At 32.8% G+C, this 22,523-nt stretch overlaps 1 protein-coding gene across 1 annotated transcript in view; it reads right to left on the bottom strand.

Annotated features, from left to right (window-relative positions):
* The window catches only part of LOC108910970 (neural-cadherin-like), a 313,375-nt gene that overhangs the window by 164,102 nt on the left and 126,750 nt on the right, over window positions 1-22,523 (bottom strand). The window contains exon 3 of the mRNA XM_018715762.1: window positions 5,660-5,824. Coding sequence (XP_018571278.1) covers window positions 5,660-5,824 — 165 coding nt within the window. The remainder of the gene's footprint in view (window positions 1-5,659; window positions 5,825-22,523) is intronic.

Genomic DNA, 22,523 nt, shown 5'->3' with positions numbered 1-22,523 from the left:
AAAAGTGCTTGGAACAAGGAGGGGGACACTTTCAGCAGCTGCTTTAATTTATTGTTATAACAAGGAGGGGGACACTTTCCGCAGCTCCTTTAATTGTTTGTTATTGTTATCACGATTATTCTTTAAAATAAAGTTATATAGTCATTAACGTTATTGAAACTGACAGCTGCTATACAGCTCGTTGAGAAATGAGGTTAAGTTGGTCGCTATAAGCTACTCCCTACGTCCAATGTGTCAGAGCCAATTTCGACCACGTTTTTATTTGAACGCTCGTTATATAGTCCAGTCGGTATCTGTTTCAGAATAGATGTTTTATATAGTAACGCTAATTTTTGTTGGAAATACTTCTAATTATTATGTAAAATGATAATTGTTATATGCGCCCTCTGAAAAAGTTGTGCATAATAGTTAGCGCAAGAAAATGTAAAAAAAAAATTAAAAAGACGCATTTTTCTTCCTTCTTTCATGTATAACTCGAAGAATATTGACATTACAGAAAATAGTCAAAGGAAAAAAGGTTTCGTTTTGAGATTCTCTTCAGAATAAAAGTGATCCTAAATTTTTATGTGCATAAACCATAAACATGAAAGAAGAGAGAAAAATGCGCCCTTTTAATTTTTTTTACATTTTCTTGCGCTAACAATTATGCACAACTTTTTCAGCAGGCCATGTGCTACAAATAAAATACAGTTTCCATTTTAATGAAATAAACAAATTTCTTTTCGAATACGTAATGCACGTTTTTTATACGTATGTATTTCGATTTATATTTATAAAACATATATTCGCGGCTACAAATTTGTTCGTCGCAGGGTTCCCAATTTCCCGTTGATCGCTGGAAGCATTTGTTCGATCCAATGATTTTTTTTACTGTGCTTTATTCATGATTTCATCAGCTTTCCGATCCCCGCTATGTTTCCGTTTCATGTAAAATTAACAAAATAATTATATTCGGCTTGTGACTGGACCAGATCAGCCGTTAATTAGTTTTTCTGATTAAGCGCGAACCCCAAACAAGCGGTCAACGTAACTTTTATTACGGCGTCGTCGAAAATTAGAAAGTTGGCAGGAAAAATTATTAAATTATTTGTAAAGCAGGTATTTTATGAGTTAGGCAGCGTGCAATTTAATTTGAGAACGAGATATTTCGTTTGCGCAGACCTTGTCAAACTTTTAATGAAATGTTGCTTGTGGATTACAACTAATTTTATTGACCCGCCTTTAGGCTAAAACAAAAATTTAAATATTCATCAAGGGCCGCTTCCTTTTCAAAATTAATAATTCCAAGAAAACTTTCACATCAAAATTCGCGTAATTAGAAACTTCTGCCCTCGAGAAATCCCCGCTATCAACATTATTATTGAATTAGCCGCACCATAGTGTCAGTTAATTGCCAATTTGTTTGAATATACGAACAGAACGAAAGAGAGGCGTTTTTTTTAATTAATATTCAATTCATATTCTTCCTTGGAGATTCAAATCACTTTTACCTGAACTGATATACAGGGTGATTCATTAATTGACACATAACGCCTAGATAAAATATGGCTCCTTACGGAGTTACAGTGTTTTATTTAAAAAATTTTAAATGATTTTTGCCCATTACTTTAACTCTATTTGATTTTTCTCTCTCATACTTGGCACAAAGTTTAGATACTGTAGAATATATGATAATAATAATAATAATAATATGACAAATAAATTACATAATAAAATAAAAATGATTGTGCAGCCCTATGTTTAACTTTAAAAAACTCGAGAAATAATGACTTTACCACTATGAAGGAATAGTAGGTTAATTGCATAAAAAGTACTCAAGAATTGAAAAATTGTACCAAAATAAAAATTCAGTCAGTGGCGTAGAATTTAGGAATGGGAAGCTGCCTCTCTACCCCTGTCGTACGCCTCTGGTAGTAGCCATAAGCGATTTTGTAGCATTTTTTCATAAGTTCTAAAGCATCTAAACTTTATGCCAGGTATGATACGGAAATATCAAACAGGGTTAAAGTTATGGGAAAAAGTCATTTAAATTTCTTTAAGTAAAACACTGTAACTCCGTAAGGTACCATATTTTATCTAAGCTTCATATTTCAGCCCAGGAGTATCCAGTTAGCGTATGTACAATTAATAATGAATCACCCTGTATAAATAGTACTTCTTACTTTATTATGAAAATATTTACAGAAATTGTATTTGCCTTTACAATATGTTTTCAGTCATGGAAATTTTTCGATTTATATGTTTACATAACTCAAAGAATCAATATCGTATCACGTATTACACGAATAGTTCGGTATTTGAAAACATAATCTAGTTTCTATTGACGAAGTAAGTTTGAAGGATAAATGTTATACAGGGTGATTCCTAGAGTCTGCATTATAACTTTAGGAGGTTCAGCAAACTGCATTTCTAAAACTCTGGTCGAAAATGGAGCAAGGAACAACATCTTGAAGTTATGGCTTATATTTGGAAAACGCCCTGTGTAAGAAAGGTTAACTATTCATAGAATTCGTATTAAGTTATTTTGTAGAGTAAATCATTTCAATCATATACGGTACATACGTATATTTTTTGCATAATACGTAAGGGTACTAATAGGTATTTTTTTCATGTAAAGAAGAGTCATTAGAAGTCATTTGGAATACCACGTTAATCTTGGAGCAAAGATAAAAGACACATGGTTTTTGGTGTATCTCAAACACCTTACGTTATTTACAATAAAGAAGGGATTATTTGAGTTATTTTAAAGCAAAAAAATCTTATAATATATGTTTTCTAGATACAGAATGTTATAGAATTTGAAAAACATCACCAATACGCAAATATTTCGAATGATAATATATACATATAGTTTAATGGCCATTCAAATATTCAGTCTTGTTTTGCCGATGAAAGGCCAATTTATGACAGAACAAGTTTCTGACGTCTAAAAATAAAACTAAAACATTTTTTTCTCCAAATATCTATACAAAATATATCACAATCCCATTCTGAAGTATGTAAAAATACAAAATTTCTGTAATGCAGAGCTTTGAACTTGGCTACATGGGAAAATTTTTAACTTAATTTTTCTTAGGTTGTTGTAGTCAAGGGAGGTATATAACATTATAAACCCTGCTTTTAGAAAACTTTGCAAATACAAAGCACTTTTCGGCATCCTAAAAATTTCGAAAATATGAAAGTAAGTTTTCCAGTATTATCAATAAAACAAATTCAAAATTATGGGGGTCATGCTCATTGACTAGATTAACTACATTAAGTTAGCAATTTAACTAAAAAAAGTGAAGATTCATTGAGATATATGCTTATCTCTGTCATTTTATTTGAAAAGTGAATTATTTTTAAGCTTTTTTGAATCTAAAATTATTTTATTACCCTGGTTTACCCGGATAATAACAATAAATCGAAAATAGTACTGTGCATTTCATAGAAAATATATATTTTTTGTCGAAAAAATTATTCTAAATACACTACAATCATTACGCATTAAAAAAAACATTTTCCACAGAATAACAATCAAAGGTACTTAAATTTTGACGCCACTGAATTTTCTTTTTATGAAAGTAAGATTAAAATTGCTTTTGTATAAAAAAAATATTTTTTTGTAAAATATTTCTAATCGTTTTTGAATTATTTAACCGTATGGTAAATTTATATTAGGTAGGCTCTGCTAGGTATTCGTTTACATAATTAGGCAAATTGTTATTTAGGTAAGTCGCCACTTCAAGTTTCATAAATCTACGCTAAACAACTTTCTAGATATGTGCGCAGACGAGATATATATTTTTCATAAACTTTAACACCCTGTATACCGAAAACTAAGTCGATCAGAACATATTATATTAAACCAGATCCTTTGTTATTGGTAAGTACTTAAGGATCATCGTATACGGAAGCAATTGGACTTCAAAAATACCTTATTTGGGTGAAAATAAACCGATTTATACCAAGTTATCTTAAATTTTGTTTCTTCAAAAAGTTACGGGACTTCAAAGAAATATTTCAATGAAATTTTTGAAGTCTGTTTTTTAACTAAAACACAGGGGTTGCTATGAATGTACTAAACAGTCTTTTGTTTTTATTTTTTTTTGAGATTTTGGGAAGTTGTAAATGTTTTGTAAAATCTCAATATCAATTTTTTACTAGTCATGTTACTAATAACCGAGTATTTGGGAGTTTTCTAATATAAGCAAACCTTACTCTTATTCTCAGTCAAAATGTAAACACCTATAACAATAGCTATACTAGGCAAAAAGTTGAGTTTAGATTAGAATCCCTCAAATACGTAGCTCGAGTAACTGATCACTGCCGTAAAAAATTGAAATCCATTTGTCTATACCTTTTGTAAAATGGAGTTTCAAAAATCATCCAAGTTTTCTCACAAGTTTTACCAAAAAAAACATGCCAAAGAACTGTTTAAGGTGATCTTATCGGCTCTATGTTTTAGGTACAAATATAATACAGGATGGCATAAAAGTATAGGAATCCCAAAAAATCTCGCGAGATATTCCGGAAAAACCAAATACGAGTATAGGGAAAGTTGGGATTTTTCCCTGGCTATTCAATGGTGACCATGCCATGACCACTGACCACTGACCACTGACCACTGACCGCGTGGTCATTATGGGTTAAGATTTTTTTAAATATGAAAAAGAGCGGAAAATTTTACGTTCAGATATGACCTTGATCATTTCAAAAATTTCAAAATGGCGGCGAAATCAAGATGGCGGACGAAATTTTTGTTAACCGATTATTATCAAATTTTGTATACGGAGGTTTTCGAGGTCGCTAATCACGAATCCGTGGTCAAATTTGTGAAATTCAAGATGGCGGACGAATTTTTTTGAAAATCAGTCGATTTGCATCAAAGATGGTATACGGCCGTTTTTTGGGGTTGCTGATCACGAATGGGGGGTCAGTGACCCCCAAAACCCACGTATATCAAATTTGGTCCCCATTGATTAATTTAAAAAACCTCATCCACCATCTTGGATCCGCCATCTTGAATTTTGAAAACCTGACCTCGGATTCGTGATCAGCGACCTCGAAAATCCCCGTATCCAAAATTTGGTAACAATCGGTTAACTTTAAAAAATTTCGTCCGCCATCTTGATTTCGCCGCCATTTTGAAATTTTTGGAATGGTCAAGGTCATATCTGAACGTAAAATTTTCCGCTCTTTCTATTTCCGGGGTCTGAAGGGGGGTTCCCATTTAAAAAATCGTCTTAACCCCATAATGACCACGTGGTCAGTGGTCAGTGGTCATGGCATGGTCATCATTGAATAGCCAGGGAAAAATACTAACTTTCCCTATATTTGGTTTTTCCGGAATATCTCGCGAGATTTTTTGGTGTTCCCATACTTTTATGCCACCCTACATATACCAATACAACTACCGCAAAAAGTTCCTCATATCAAATTTCGTTGAAAATAGAGAGTAAAAAACGAAAAAAAATACAATGAAGGATCCTAACTTTTCAAGAAAACAAAATTTTGGCAAGACAACTTGATTTAAATGGGTATATATCCACCTAAGGAATGCATGTGCTTCGGACACCCTGTATAGCACATAATAATTACGACAGCATTATTTCTATAGTTTGAAACAATACATTTGCAACTCAGGTTAATAATTACCTGTATATAGACATGATCTAACCTGCATAAGCCTCAGAGGATACGGTGCTGGAAACTCCTCGTCGATCTCCCTAGTATACACGGAACAATTGAACCTCGGCGGCAGGTCGTTCACGTCCCTCACGTAGATTACTATAGTGGTGTGATTCTCATTCAAGCTGTCTGATGCTACCAGGGTTAGCTCGTACTAAACATGCGTCAAACAACACACAACAACTTAAAAACTGCGCGAAAACAAGAACTGAACAAAAATCATAAATACATTAAGCCGTAAATAATGGTGCTGGGGCCGAAATATGTCCAATGAGGCCGGGGCTGGGTTTGAGCGCGGAAAGATACAAATTTGTGGCCGGGGACATCCTTGCCCCCGGCGTTATTTATTTTGCAGGAACTTGTTTTTTGTTTTGTTTTTTATGCTGTACTGTCTCCCTAACAGAACCCGTAGGAACGGAAATATCATTCTGGAATTTGCAGGAAAATGAGGCGGCTCGGCAGATGAATGTTGCATATGCGTTGCCATTGTGGCAGTGAATCTTTTATAAAGTGTGTTTTATTTAGAAGAGAATATTAATACCTAGTCCAGGCGGTATCTGTTTTAAAAAGGGTATACTTGGGTAAAACGCATATTATCGGAGATTTTTGCTTTAACGGCTTCTAAATAACATCAGAAATGATAATTTTTCTATGCAAATAAAAAAAAACGTGGGCTTAACTGTTATTGCAAAAAACTATAAAAAAATAGCAAACATTTTATTTTTTTCTTGGATTTCTCGTCGACAACTTAGCAACTATTAGTTTTAGACAAACATGGAAGAGGAAAAAAGTTTTGTAATTAAATTTTGGTCAAGATAGTTAGTTGCAATTCGAAAAAATAATTATTGTTATTGCAAAAATTGGAAAAATCATTTAAAAAATTGCAAAAAATGCTAGTTTATCTGTAAATTTTTTTCAGACAGTTGAGTAACTCCTAGGATCTTCATCACATCAAATTTCATCCAATTCGGTTCGATAGTTTTTACATAATACCTAATTGTTTAATTTTTTTTAATTAAAACATTTTCAAAATCAAATTTCTAAAAATCTAAAGCCTTTGAGTACTTGAAAATTTCACCACAAAAAGCTCTCAAGCTTTAAATTGGTTTTTGAAAAATTCAAATCGGACGATTAGGTGAGCCGTGGTGATTGTTTAAACATTGTCGCAATTTTCACGCTTATAAAGAATTGCAATAATTTAATGTTTTTTTCTAATTTTTTTAATTTTAAAATATGGTTTGAAAGTACTCGGAGAGACGAGTATTTAAAAAAACCTGATGATCCGCCCATTATTTTCGGAGTTATAGCCCGTTAAAGTTAACCCTTATTTACAGCAAAACTATAAGGGCTGTTTTTTGAACCAATAGATATTCAAGACCGCGTGAAATAAATGAGGTATCAGTGGTGGGGGGAGCAAACACACAGCTACTCCGATCTGAATTCTCGAGTTCGAAACGGCGTCGCCGATGCTTGGAAAAATTTTACTTATCTCAGCTTCTAATGGACCAATTTCGATGATTTTTTTTAAATCGATGTCTCGCAACTTAAAAAATTCAATTATCATATTTTCAATTACCTTTTATTATTANTTTCGATGGATTTTTTTTAAATCGATGTCTCACAACTTAAAAAATTCAATTATCATATTTTCAACTACCTTTTATTATTAATTATTTGACTTTTGACATGCCGATAAAGTTACTTTAAAAAATGATTAATTTATTATGTTTATTTATTTACTATGTTAATATTCACGACCAACATTTTTGCATGTTGCACCAGGTAATACTAGTAAGTTTGTTTAAATATTATAAAATTGTTTAAACAATAATTATTTAAATAAACAACTGAAAATTGGTATTAATTTTTATTAATTAATTATTTAATTTCTAAAAATCTTTCAAAAAAAAATAAATTGTGAATAATTATAATTTTAATTTTTTTGTTTACTTTTAAAATATTTATCTAAAATTTATTTTTTATCTATATAAAAAAAGTATAAGAATCTTTTGGATACTTCAATAAACAGTACACACTATTCATGATTTTTCAAATTTTAAACTATTTATTTCAATTTTTATTTACATTTAAGATAATCTAATTCTTTTACTAGTTGGTGATTTTTCACATGCTTCATCAGTATTATCACAATCTATTTCGTCGTCGATTTCCTCGTCTTGCAACTGCAAAATATAATTTTCTAACGACTTTGAAATCTGATTTGTCGAGTTCACTTGCACTTTCTTCTGACATGTCTTATTCAAAATCGATTTCGAACTCACAAATTTGCCCTTGGCAATGGGTGCAATACTCTGAGCACTTTTGAACTCGAGAATTCAGATCGGAGTAGCTGTGTGTTTGCTCCCCCTACCACTGATATTTCATTGATTTCACGCGGTCTTGAATATCTTTGAGTGACATTTTAAATGGGACGCCCGTGATTGCAAATTTTGAAAATTTATATCTGGAAAGTAATCGGAATGACAAACCTATTAGTTCAAAAAACAGCAATTATACCCTTATAGTTTTGCTGTAAATAAGGGTTAACTTTAACGGGCTATAACTCCGAAAATGATGGGCGGATCATCAGGTTTTTTTTAAAATACTCGTCTTTCCGAGTACTTTCAAACCATATTTTAAAATTAAAAAAAAAATAGAAAAAACATTAAATTATTGCAATTGTTTAATTAAACAATCACCACGGCTCACCTAATCGTCCGATTTGAATTTTTTCAAAAACCATTTTAAAGCTTGAGAGCTCTTCTTTTTGTGGTGAAATTTTCAAGTATTCAAAGGCTTTAGATTTTTAGAAATTTGATTTTGAAAATTTTTTAATTTAAAAAAAATTGGATGAAATTTGGTGTGATGATTCTATGCACTATGAAGTTTAATTGGGAAAAGTATGAAGATCCTAGGTATTATTCAAGTGTCTGGAAAAAATTGACAAATAAACTAGCATTTTTTGCAATATTTTAAATAAATTTTCCGATTTTTGCAATAAAAATAATTATTTTTTCGAATTGCATCTAACTCTATTTTGACCAAAATTTAATTACAAAACCTTTTTTCCTTTTCCATTTTTGTCTAAAACGAATAGTTGCTAAGTTGTCGACGAGAAATCCAAGAAAGAAATAAATTTTTTTGCTATTTTTATATACTTTTTTGCAATAACAATTAAGCACACGTTTTTTTATTTGCATATAAAAATTATCATTTCTGATGTGATTTAGAAGCCGTTAAAGCAAAAATCTCCGATCATATGCGTTTTACCCCACCCGAAACAATACCACCTGGACTATAAAAGTTAGGTCAAAATTCGTGATTATCAAGATTGTGCAAGAAATTAAATTTTTCATGACAGTTCAGGATTCCTGTACCAAAACAGTCAGCAGAGTTCAAGTTACGAAAATATAATAGAAAGGCTATCGATTTGCACCTCACCAGAACTTATCGTATTTATTTATATCCGACTACCTTCTGAAATGTGAACCAAGAACAGCGTACATGTATTTATATTCCCATATAAATTGGATGGCCACGTAACTGTGACGCGGAAGAACAATAATTTCGTGGGAGAAGGCGTACATCGCAAAGCAGATATCATCTAACATCCATTAAAGCGCGTACCCAGTCCGGGCTTCATTCGACGCAAATTCGCCATGCAAATTATACTCCGAAGCTAGGTGCCTACTCCTGCGTGTGATTCTGTAAATTAAAACCAGCTACAACAACAACAAAAACAAGATAGATAACAATCATGCGAGACACTCGCCCTCAAAACGCTTTTTGGTAGATTCCTATCGTCTTCCTCCGTGATTTGCGTTCGGTATGTGGGCCTCTCGAAAACTGGGGGATTATCGTTTACGTCTTTCACGTGGATGACTACTGTGGTGTAGTTCTCCTTCAGGTTGTCAGATGCTGCTAAACGAAGCTCGTACTGCGAAGAAATAATACCAGTTTATAATAGTTGGCTGCACCACCCGACGAGAGTCTTTAATTGTTCCAGGAGACGGTGGTACATATAACAACCACATATTCCTGAGATAAAAACAATACAAGTCCACTTACTTTGGTCCAGAGATGCTTCATTCGAAAGTTAGAAGGTGTCATAGTCTTACCTTTGGAATAGTTTTTCATTAACGTCATAACCAAATTTGGCATGGCCTTATAAGGCATGGGAAACAGTAAAAGTAAATATCAAAAATTTTTTCTCTACACCTGTGGCATACGTGAGGATGATTGATCTCCTTTTTTGGAAATATTTTCTCTTCTTGTGGATCCCTTCAAGCAAGGACTGAATTTCTCAATTATTTATCGATTTCAATTTGCTTTTTCGAAAAAAATTTAAATCAAACTGAATATTTATCTAGGAAACCAACGATTTTAGCAACTATATTTATATAAACACTTTTTCCTTTGAAAAAAAGGCGAGTATGTCTACCAAATAGATGTTGATTAAGTTACTCGACAGAGTCAAATAAGAGTCTACAACAAGCACTAAAAAACTGGGACAAGCAAAAAGCAACATCAACCGGATCATTAAATGACATTTTAAGCCTATAATCTCAACTATGTAGTATAAGATTTATTGGTTGATTTCATAGCTGAGTACCTTTTTGCCCGTACCATTATAGGTGGTCATAACATCTTAATTTTGATAAGAAAATTCTTTCGACCGACGTTTTTTAATCCAAAAGGGATTCACCGATATTCGCAATGAAAAGTATATTCAGTATTAATTCAAAATTAATATATGAATAAGTATTAAATGAGTTTGATTGATCCTTACCACTAATATTAATTTGAATTTTGTTCAAAATTTGCAACCTCCTGGATAAATATACTTTATGCACAATGATCCTACTGCACTTCCAAAATATATAAATATGTTTTGGTAGACGACGAGTTGCATCTGCAGGGTGTCCGAAAATTTCACTGGCAACGTTTGACTACATATTCACGACGATAAATAAATACAATCTATGACAAAAAAGTTAAATAAAAACTTTTTGGTTTTTGAGTTACAGGCCTTCAAAGTTGTCAAAAATAAAGCTAATTCAATTAATAACTTCATAACCCTTTTGCCGATCGCGTTAAAATTTGGGACATTTATTTGAACCATTATGACATGATTTCTTGAAGTTTTAGTCAAATCGATATATTGGATGTTAGTTTTCTCCTGTTATCTCTCCCTTTTAGCGGCCAAAACTTTTACAGTGATACAAATTATGAAGTGTCCGCAGTGTATCAAAACAATTAAACATTTTCATAATTTGTATGTGTGGAGTGATGAGAATTCTAAAGAAACACGGCAATAATGATATTTTATAGCCACAGCAATCAACATCTTGTTTTCATCGCCTACTTAACTCTACTATTTTTGACAAATTTGAAAGTCAAAAACTAAAAATATTTTCGTAGATCGTATTTATTTATCGTCGTGAGTATGCAGTCAAACGTTGTCGGTGAAATTTGCGGACACCCTGTATATCTGGGGCACCTAGGTCACTAGATTTAATTTCGTGAGATTTTTTCTTTGGGGAGCCCTTACAGAAAAGGTCGACAAAATAAAAATTGAAAATGAGGATTCTCAACGCTTTTGGATGTTACAGTTACACGAAACGTGCAATTCAATTTCCTACGTAGAATTGTTGTCTTTCAGTAAACGGTAATCATTTCGTACACTTATTATCAAAAGAGTTGATATTAATACTTAATTTTGTGTTATTTCTTTGTGCTTATTTAACAAAAACTGTTTGTAGAAATTGTATTATCTTATTAGTCCTTGGGTACACCATTAGAAATAAAGTGTCAAAAATCCCCATCGATCCCATGTGTGCTAAAAAAGTTATTCGTGGTCAAATGTCAAAATTTGAGGTTTTTTGGATTTTTTTTTAGAAAAAAAGTATAAAGACCATTTTTGTAGATAACTTTAAGATCTATAATTTTTGTCTGAGCTACTTTTTTGATAAAACTTACCGTTTTCCAAAAAAAAAAACCTCAAATTTTGACTTTTGACTCCGAATAACTTTTTTATCACACATGGGATCGATGGGGACTTTTGACACTTTATTTCTAATGGTGTACCCAAGGTCTCCACCAAAATTTTGCTCTGTCGGAATTTTCGTTATTTGAAATGTCTATTTTGACCGGACTATATAGATACATGAGTTTATTCAGAGGTAAACATTAGAAAAATTAAGAGATAATATTTTCCAATTTTTTAAACTTGTACAATCTATTAATTTCCTTAAAGGAACTAAAAAATTCATGTGAAAATAGTCAAAATATGTATTCCGTTTCCAGATAAACAATGGTTTTGGCAAATCGAATCCTTTCTTTTTACTCGAAATCTATTAATTTTAATTGTAAGAGAAAATGTTAATGGTCATATAATTCAGAAATTCAGTCGTTTTCCGAAAAAAAGGGGATAGCTCCTCCTTACGTACGTCACCGATGTAGCAAATGAAATGTTTGTTATCCATCATTTCCTGGCAAAATGTTACCTTTTGATTGTTGTCACATGCCCTTATATCGTGAACCACATTTAATACCTTATGTTGTCAGACATTAATGACATACAATTTCCCGTAAATTCTAAATTAAGGGACTAAGGTAGGCTGACTTGAATTGTTTTTACCTCAGGAAACAGTAGTTGCTGAGTTACCACTGTTTCCTGAACAAAGCTACGAAATTAATATACCTAAAGCATATCTTAGTAGCATTATTAGTACTTCGAAGACATATAAACAATTAGAACTGCGATAAGGTCAAAGGTCTGCTGATTTAATTTATTAACGATCGTTGAACGCTGTACTTATCAGCTTGCATTATAGCTTGTTATTAAATCCAGAATTATTAATTAATTTGTATTTAGGGTAATTATGAAGCGGATTCCTTGCCTTTTGTCGAGACAGTCGAACAGTCTCCATTGTACTCATAAACTTCGTAGCTAGTTCGCTACTCAAAGCGAAAGTCAATAAATTTGCTCGATTATACCTATACCCACACAAAATTTCCCCGAAATTTCCACGACTAAGTTAGCTGTAGCGCTAATAATGGTTTCCGCACAAGTGTTTATATAATTAATAAATCGTGTATTATGTCGTAGAACGCTGTGTCTAAATACAGTTTGTCAAAGATTGTTACATAAGAAACTACATCCATTAATTTTCTCGGAGCAAGTTTAATTTAATGAAAACGTTCCGAGTGATTACATAAGACCGAGCCATGCTGTGGAGATATCTTGGTAAGGTTGAGGTTTAAATAGACTCTACAAATATCGGAAGAACTGAATTGAACTTCTAACTATTAACCTGCAATCACATTTGAAAACCCTGGTCTATGAACATGACAAATAACAATAGGAACATTTTTCAGGAGAGGCAACAAATAAACGATTTTTTTAAGTTAATGTTTATTGACATGTCATTTAGTTGAACAACTATAAATAATGTTTGCATTTGAGACAGAACGATTTATATAAATACTGAGGATATGCCTAAAAAATCTGTTGTGGCACTAAAATGGGGTATGTAATTGTATTGTTATTTTTTAGTTTTAAAGCTACACCAAGTCCAAATAACATTTAAAACGTTTTTCCATATACGATTTTTCTTAGACACGTAATAAGTGCAAAAACTCTACGAATATTGTATCAGTTGTGCCATGGTTAACCGGAATTAGTTTCCGGGTGAGTTGGTGGTAGACGTGTCCATAGCGAACACCTCAAAGAGGTTTTGCAAGTGGTCTTCTGAAGGATACCGAACACGGTCAAATTCAAGTATATTTTTACTAGGATACATCTGTCACTTAGTATAATCTTTTTCTAAGAACGAATCTTGACCTAGAGTGGTTGTGAAGTTGCAAACAGTTCGATATTAGTGAAACTTAACTTCATCATGGAGCATAAGAAATTAAGTGGCCAAACATGAGAGATGACTGCAAACGTAATTTACTTCTTGCACCATGAAGGTGTTCAGGAGTGTGTTGTAGTGTGTGGTGCAACGGATATAAGCTTGTGAATGGTTGGTTCAAAACATCACAGAATCAACGATAAAGGTTCAGAATGCGAACAAGATGCTACAAAACTCATCTGGATGACTTCGAGGAGTTCTTCGTTGATAAGTTTTCAATGCTTACACGACATAGAATTATACCCACTCTAAATTGTCGCATAGAAACAATTATGGAAGATCTCGTGAGAGCATACGACATATCCGAAAGCAACTGGGATTCCTTGGATCAAAACAAGGAACAATCGGAAACATTTGATGGAAAAGCCAAATATTCAGTACCGGCGACATTATTTAATCGTTATCGTTATCGTGAGAAAAATCATTCAATAATTATTATCAAGGATGAAACCTACGTTCATTCGTCGCATATGCACTATAAAGCGTGACTTGATAAAATAAACGAAACAGGCCTATCTTGAAGAGACACAGACTGATAGTGCTAAATGCCGAGAATGAAAAAGGATTCGCATTCAACACATACCTCGCATTTAAATCAGAAAACACGACTGGAGACTATCACGACGACGTGAATTTGAATATAAAAAATGGTGAAAGAAAAACTGTCATATAACGTTACGTTTATTAGTAATAGACAAAGTTCCATATCATAACGTTTAAAGTGAGAAATGTCCTAATACGAGTTCAAGGAAAGAAGTCATGGAAGGTTGATTAACCAGAAGAAGTGGTCGTTTTATTGAAAATATGTTTAAGGCCGAATTATATGGCATCTAGAAGCTGACACTTAAAACTTACGTTATTGATAAGTTCTTCAACGACAATCATTTGAACACAAATCTGGACTTCAGGTTAAGGATGACGAAGAGCTGGGTTATGAATTTTTTTGACGAATGGGCATCAAGTTACCACAACGTTCGAAAGGTCGAGCAGTTTTTTATAGAGCAAGAACTTCTGTTGGATGTATCAGTTGACTTTTCTCTTCACCAAAGTGCAAAAGAGCAGCAGTGACATTTCTAGCGATTCCTCTGATCCTCTTCCAGTGATGTATCGGAAATTTCTCTAAGTTATGTGTTCCTTTTTTGCAACTGTTGATAATTTTTTTATTTATAAACATAATTTGCACTGCATCTAAGTTAATTGTAGCAAAATCTTCTCCCCTGCGAACTGCTGAGATCAGGTTATATCCCAGTACACCAAATCATTATCTTACGAGACACGCGATCCGTCATCAGATCGAGTATAACCCGAACTTAAAATTCGTGTCGCTGCCATGCAACGGCATGCCCTGATTGTAAATCAATTAAACATGACTAACGATTACCTGTTTGCTCTAATGTAATCCGAATCCCCTTAATGTCTCCGCACGCGGAACAAAGCGCATTATGAAATTTCAATAGTGAACCGTGGAGGGTTTCCGATGCGATTCCCTGGGAATTAGTCGAATGCGTTTAGAGACGCAAATGAAGATTTATATGGGAACTGGCAGTATACGTGTACGTGACGCAAATTCCTCACGAGAATTTATCGATGCTGCGATAATCTCGGTTTTATTTTGTACTGGAAGTGTATACGCGACTGTGGAATGAATGCAACGCTATCGTCGGGATTGGAACGGACGAGAATGAATAATTTCGACTCGATTATTTGCAGAAAACCACATTTTCTCGCTTGTTATTAGCCTTGGCAATCAGAATTTCCACAGAGGTAGCATGAATAAAAAGAGATTATGTATAATAAAAATATTATTCATCGTTTGTTACTTTCAGGAAGTAAATGCTCAATTTCAGATGAATAAAATCAAGAATCTACTTCTCACATGAGGAAAATGCTTCACAATTTTGGAGGTAGGTCTCAAGCAAACTCTAGTCGTATGAAAATTGAAAACATTCACGACTATCTGTTAATTATTGCGAATTGTGACAGATTTATGCAAATATGTGTAAGAAAAATGAGATATTACAAAGAGATGAAGGAGATAAATCTAGAATAATGAAAATGTGGACTGGATGGCGTCTTACTTTTTGAGAGACAATAGGGAGACCGGAGAACCTTACGCTACAATAGATGAAATTATTTTAATATCGGACTTAACAAAATGCAAATATCCAAAAAGGTTACAGATGTTTTTAAAAGAAATTTTGTCCAGTTACAAATGCCTAAATTCTGACGATGATGCAACAATTTCATTGGAGCAAAATTCGAAAAATCGTTCATATTTGTAATAAAAAATACCCAAGACTTTGGGAAATCGAACCTATTACATTGTAAATGTGGCTCGTAAAAGTAAGTTTAAAACCAAACAATACTGTCTTGAAAATGCAACTAAATGAAAAATAGAATAAGGAAACCCTTATTATTATTAAAAAAGGATCTGTGGCTTATAATAGCTTGCCCTACACCATTACAATGTGCGTTATTAGAACAGAGTTCTATTTATTACCTCAACCTAACACTTTATATTTTCCACCAATTGGCCATCAAATTTCATTGATTTTTTTTAAGGTAACATCAATACAGAAATAATAAATGTACTGTTGGAATATAATATACAGAGTATTTTGGAAAAGGTACCATAGAACAAATATTTTTTCGTGTGTATAACGGACCTATTGTCTTTTGTTTTTGAGATACACTGCGTCAACATAATTCTTAAAGAGAACATTTTTCCTATGTATTTTCGAAAAATAAAAAACAACGATTGCATTAAAACTGAGTAGGTATATGCAATTTTTTTGTGGATGTTAGTTTTTGATTATCTGCTGATATTTTATAACAATTATTTTGAGGTTAAGTTTTTAAAAGTATATCATATGATCATATGATTCATTTTATAAAGGTCTAAAGCTCATGACGCAACGTTTCTGAGAAAAGCGAAATTGTCACAAAGTCAACCAATTTCTATTTCTTAATATTTGGAAACGCATGCGCAGTTTCCTTGGAAGAAAACAAACTGATTTGGATCAAGTTACCTTAGAAAAATTTTGTAATTTGATCCAAATCTGTTTAATTCCATTAATGGAAGCCAGTTGTGAAATATTGGACATTTATTTCAGGATTTTTATATTGAAAACGGAATAGATCAACGAATTTGCGTTTTTCTTAAAATCGATTGGTTTTCTGCAATTTCAACAAAAGTACCTTTTTTAAGAAAATTGAAATTGTACATTACTATATACAGAGTGTTTCAAAACATGTGTTGGAAAATGAAGGGTGTGATTAAAGAATCAAAGGACTCATTATAAGAAAAAATGTTCCTATTGACATGGGTCCGCAAACGCACCGTTTTCGAGATCGGATTTCATAACATATTTTTTTTCAGTTTTTTTACGATATATCAGGAACCGTATGAGATACAGAACTCAAACTTTGTACACGTATTTTCATTGATATTAGCTACTTTTGAATGCTAGTTCAATTTTTATTCATACGATAAGGGCGAAGATTTTAGGATTGCGTAAGGTTCTCTTGCTCCTAATTTTTACACCCACGGGAAAATTGGCCTTTGAAAACATATTTTATACCGCTAATATTTTCTGCACAAAAAAAGTACGCATCATCAAAAGCTCTAGCGTAAACCGTTTTCAAGATAAATGATGTTTTATGATGGAAAACATCAAAGAAAGTGGCAACATGGTTCAAAATGCTAATTTTCCCGGTTATAAAAAGAACTTCACGCAATCCTAAAGTCGCCGCCACTGTTATATGAATAAAAATTGAATTAGCGTTCAAAAGTAGCTAATATTGATGATAATGTGTACAAAATTTGGGTTCTGTATCTCAAACGGCTCTTGAGATAATGACAAAAACTCAAAAAAATATTTTTTTTGACACCCCATGACTCGAAAACGGTGCGTTTGCGGACTCAAGTTAATAAGAACTATTTTTCTTAAAATGAGCCAGAGAATCACACCCTTCATTTTTCGACACATGTTTTGAAACGCCCTGTATAACAAGCACTAAAAAAATTAATTTAAAAACTGTTGTCATGAAATATTACACAACACAAACGCCGCAGGTAGCGATATCTAGCGAATGGTCAAAAAATGACAACACTGATGTATTTAGCATCCCCAAAAACTTACCTGTAATAAATTTTAATGCAATGTTTTATTTGTTGGAAAACATATGGGTAAAATTTAATTTAATTTAATAAAATCATTTTTATAGCCTTGTATCGCAAAAAAGACGATATTTTACTGTCGGCATCTGAATTTGTGGTAATTTTTCCAAACATTTTGTATTTTGTTTGTTTTTTAGGAATTATACATTATAGTCTGTTTGGAAATGTAAGGAGTAATAACACCCCGAGATAAGAACCGGACATGGGCGTCTAATATTTAGTTTTAGGTAATTATCGGGGAACACTAATGCTAACAGGTAATGGGTGTACATTAGTATATTTTACTGGATACATCATAGGGCAGGAGCCAATGTATTGTGACAGATCAATCCAGTCTTAGAGCTGAATATACGAAGACGTGCTAGTGCAGTAGAGTAAAATTCGACTTGTGTTTAGTGACTATTGTGCCAGTGGATATAATATTGTTTGGGTAAAATGTCGAGCTTATCAGATTACGTACCTGCTAAACGCGTGAAAAGATGTGCGCTGTCTCAGAATGAGAAGATTATTATATTAAATGTATTTAATGCATTGAAACACCAAAATCCTACCAACAGTGTTGACGACATCGTGGAAAAGTGTTCCAAAATGACAGGGATTGGAAAATCGACTATCTACAGACTTTTAAAGGAAACAAAAAATGAACAAGATACTGTAAATCCCCCAAAATCATCTACAGGGAGGTCAAAAGTCGTTATAGATGATTTCTTCAAAAATGTCATTCGCAGAAAAGTACACTCATTTTATTTTAAAAAAGAAATACCAACGCTAAACAAAATTTTAAGTGAACTTTCAGAGGACAACGATTTGCCAAAAATCAGTAGAAGCAAATTATGGGCCGTCTTACGAGAGTTGAATTTTTGCTGGGAAAAGCAGAACAGGAAGTCAGTTCTTATCGATAAAGATGAAATTATTTGTTGGCGAAGATCCTACTTAAGATCAATTAGAAAATTCCGTGACGAAGGGAGGAATATTTATTATCTAGACGAAACTTGGGTCAACGAGGGATATACTGTAACAAAAGTATGGCAAGATAAAAATGTAAAAAGTTTTCGACAAGCATTTTTGGATGGACTTTCAACAGGGTTCAAGGCACCTTCAGGTAAAGGGCGAAGATTAATAGTGACACATATAGGTAGTGCCAGTGGTTTTGTAGATGGCGGTTTACTTTTATTTGAATCTAAAAATACAGGTGACTATCACGAAGACATGAACGCAGATGTTTTCGAAGAGTATTTTACACAGATGTTGGATCTTATTCCTCCGGGGTCTGTAATTGTCATGGATAATGCCAGTTACCATTCACGGCAGACCGAGCGGACGCCTACGACTGCTTGGAGGAAAGCCGATATAATTCAATGGTTATCCGGAAAAAACATTTCTTTTGAAACAAATATGGTGAAAAAGGAACTTTTGACACTTGTCAATCTTAATAAAGATCAGAAAAAATATGTTATCGATGAAATGGCAACAAATCGCCAAATAACGGTACTACGGTTACCACCTTATCACTGTGAACTTAACCCAATCGAATTAGTCTGGGCGCAGGTAAAAGGAGATGTAGCGCGAAATAATACGACGTTTAAATTAAGTGACGTGAAAATTTTGTTAAAAAATTCCTTGGAACGAGTAACTGCAGATAACTGGCAAAGATGTATACATCATGTACAAAAAGAAGAGGAGAAAATGTGGGAACTCGATAATTTAATTGACGTTACTGTGGAACCTATCGTTATCAATCTAGGAGACGAAGATAATTCATCAGAATATTCAGAGGATGAATTTTAATATACCTACTTTTTTATTTTCTTTATTGTACATTTATACAACACTACATTTACTCACCATAATTTGAATTTTCAAAATACATATATTTTTGTGTGGAATAAAAGTCTATTCATTAAATTTAAATAAATATTTTGATAATAATATTGAATAATTTTATTTGAATTACTAAAAACCCTCTTAACCCGGTTATGATGCTTAAAGTAGCCTCATGTTTTGAAATGCTGTTTTTATATTGTTTACTTATAAGAGAAATGGACCGAGAAATTGAAGCGGCATAGACAAAGACGGATTGTCGGGGATTAAATTTTAGCTACCTGCTACAATTTAGTACAGTCCGATCGCACAAAGTTTTTTTAAAAGTACACCTCATCTATACCGATAAAACGTAATATAAAAATATTGAATATAAGCACCAGTACTACATTTATTTACGATTTGCATACATAATAAGCTTTTATTACTCTCTTTCATTTCTAAACAGACTTTAGTACAAAATATTTGTTGCTTTTTACTCATTTTAATTTCAGCAAACATCAGTAAGTACTAACAAATGATGACGCGGTAAATAGCGAATGACGAAAATCTGCGGAAAAAATGCGGTGCAGCTAACCGTCCGTAAAAAATGATGGATTGTTATTATAAACTGGTACTAAACTCATTGTTCGTTTATCAGCGCTGTTCATGCGGGACGTGAGGTCTCCCAATGGACAAACTAATCTCCCAGAGTGAATAGAGCCTGGAGCATAAGTTACCGCTGAAACCAAACGTACAATAGCTCTGACCGGTGCAGAGCAACTAGGACGCGAAGCACGCCAGCCGAAATGATCCATCCTGGCTTTTATTATTTCGAATTAAGGCCACTCTTTGGCCCTCCGGGCGGCGGACGCATCTATCATGTGCGCTTCATTACACAATTATAAAGGACGTTCGCTCCTCCAAGACCGCGAGCACATACAGAAAAGAAAATAGCTCGCTGCGATCTGAAGAAGTCTGACGCGTCCTCCTATCTTCACAAACATGGAACTTAACAGCTTGGCACTGTTAATAAAATAAATGTGACATTTGACCTATAATGGCGTTTTAACGTACAGGGTAATTTTTTGTTTAAAAATGTCTACGAGTTCAAAATCCGTCTTAAAAAATAAAAAATATATTGAAAATCTCCCATATCTATGCCATTGATTTTTGAATGGTAAACTTTTATTAAAAAATGCTCACATAAAGAAAATAAAAAAAAAACAAAAAAAGTTTGTTTATGAATAATTATTTTTTAGATAAATTTAAAGGCAGCTAAATCTTAATGTACAGGGTGGTCTCATAATAAAGGAGGTGATTCTTCAGTAAATTCTAAGAAAACAGTTTTCATGAGTATGTGTGCTGCGAGACCTAGTTTCCTAACTAGAGTGTGTTAAATTTTAGAAAAAAAAAAAGAATTGACGTTTTCTTATACAAACAGGAACCGGAAGAGACAATTTGTTAAAAGTTGGTACACTGTACTAGTTCTGTGAAAGTTACACATCTATCTATCCAAATATATTTTTATATCACCATGGGTATTACTATGGGTATGTAATAGAGTATTTATTAAGAAAAAAATAGTACGCCATTGATTTTTTCAAGTGTTGAAACAATATTTTTGACTCTTGTATTGCAAACAACCATTATCAAACAAACTACAAAAAAATAATGGCTAGAAACAAGTGGTTAAATTAACATTCTTATCCCTCAAAGGTCACACTAGTGCGAATTCGCACCACGGTCTTTTTTTAACAGCTTTCTCAGGTAGCAGCTGCTGAGGGTTCCCCCACCATGATAATTCCTTCTATAGCCTAAACAGTCGAGCAGTACCACAACTGGCCTCAACCTGTCGGCCAAACTAGCGAGTCTGAAAAGTCCGAACGGTGCGAATTCGCACTAGTGTGACTTTAGTGTGGGCAAAAGTGTGGCTGAATTTATATCATATAGGTAATCTAGAAATAAGGTGAATTGAAATGCAAATATCCAATTTATTTCACTTTTATGTGTCGAATGTGTCGACTAGAACATTGTTTATTTAGTTATTGTTAATAATTTTTCAAACATTTTTTTCATGAACAGTTTAATTGTAACATGTATGTGTCAATATTTATGGATAATATTGTTTAAATTAATATTTTTATACTAAAGAGTGCAAAATAAACGTCAATTTACAGAAAAGGAGCCAAAAATCACAACTTCAAAAATGCCTAAATTCAAGATACCGAGAAAAATCGATTATATCATTTTATTAATATGGGATATTTTTTTCTTAAAAATATAGACCTTGAACTTCAAAATACTTTTTTTAATTTTTCTCTAGCCATTATTTAAAAAAAAATACGAATTTAAAACAAGTCATTTATCGATTTTATTTTCAATTGCTTCTTTTATTAACAAATTATTTTTTTTTTAAAACTAATTACATCATTCGATTTCTGGCAAAATTTTACCCCAGCGTTGATATAGAAACGTTATGTTTTCGTTAACAAATAAAGAAGACATAAACGTTCAAAATTGGCAAAATCCCAACTCGCACTAGTGTGACCTTTAAGGTGGTCCACCGCAGTGTGACCTTTGAGGATAAAAATTAAAGTACATTAAAGCTTCTAGAAGCAATTTATTTTTTGTTTTTCTGTGATTTCTAAACTATAGTCGCATATATCGATTTTTTCCAATTACTTAAAAGTTTAAAATATTTTGATTCACAATAGAACCAAACTACTGTCTAAAATACAGTATTTATTATTTGTTTGTATTTTGTACTTTATTGCATGTTTTGATAATTAATTTTGACATTTCAATTGAATGGATAAAGGCTCAAAAGTATTGAAAAGTTAACCTAATCCCGTAAAAATAACCGGAAAAAAATATTTTTGAATTGTCAGTTCAGGCATCCTTAAAAAAAAGGAAGTTACCGAAAAGAAACCACTGTATAGGCAGATTCGAAATTG

Source organism: Anoplophora glabripennis, unplaced genomic scaffold (genome assembly GCF_000390285.2).
Source record: "Anoplophora glabripennis isolate ALB-LARVAE unplaced genomic scaffold, Agla_2.0 scaffold24, whole genome shotgun sequence".
In the NCBI taxonomy this organism is placed as follows: Eukaryota; Metazoa; Arthropoda; class Insecta; order Coleoptera; family Cerambycidae; genus Anoplophora; species Anoplophora glabripennis.
Note: the sequence above shows the minus strand (reverse complement) of the source record. Positions and strands in the feature narration are given on the sequence as shown.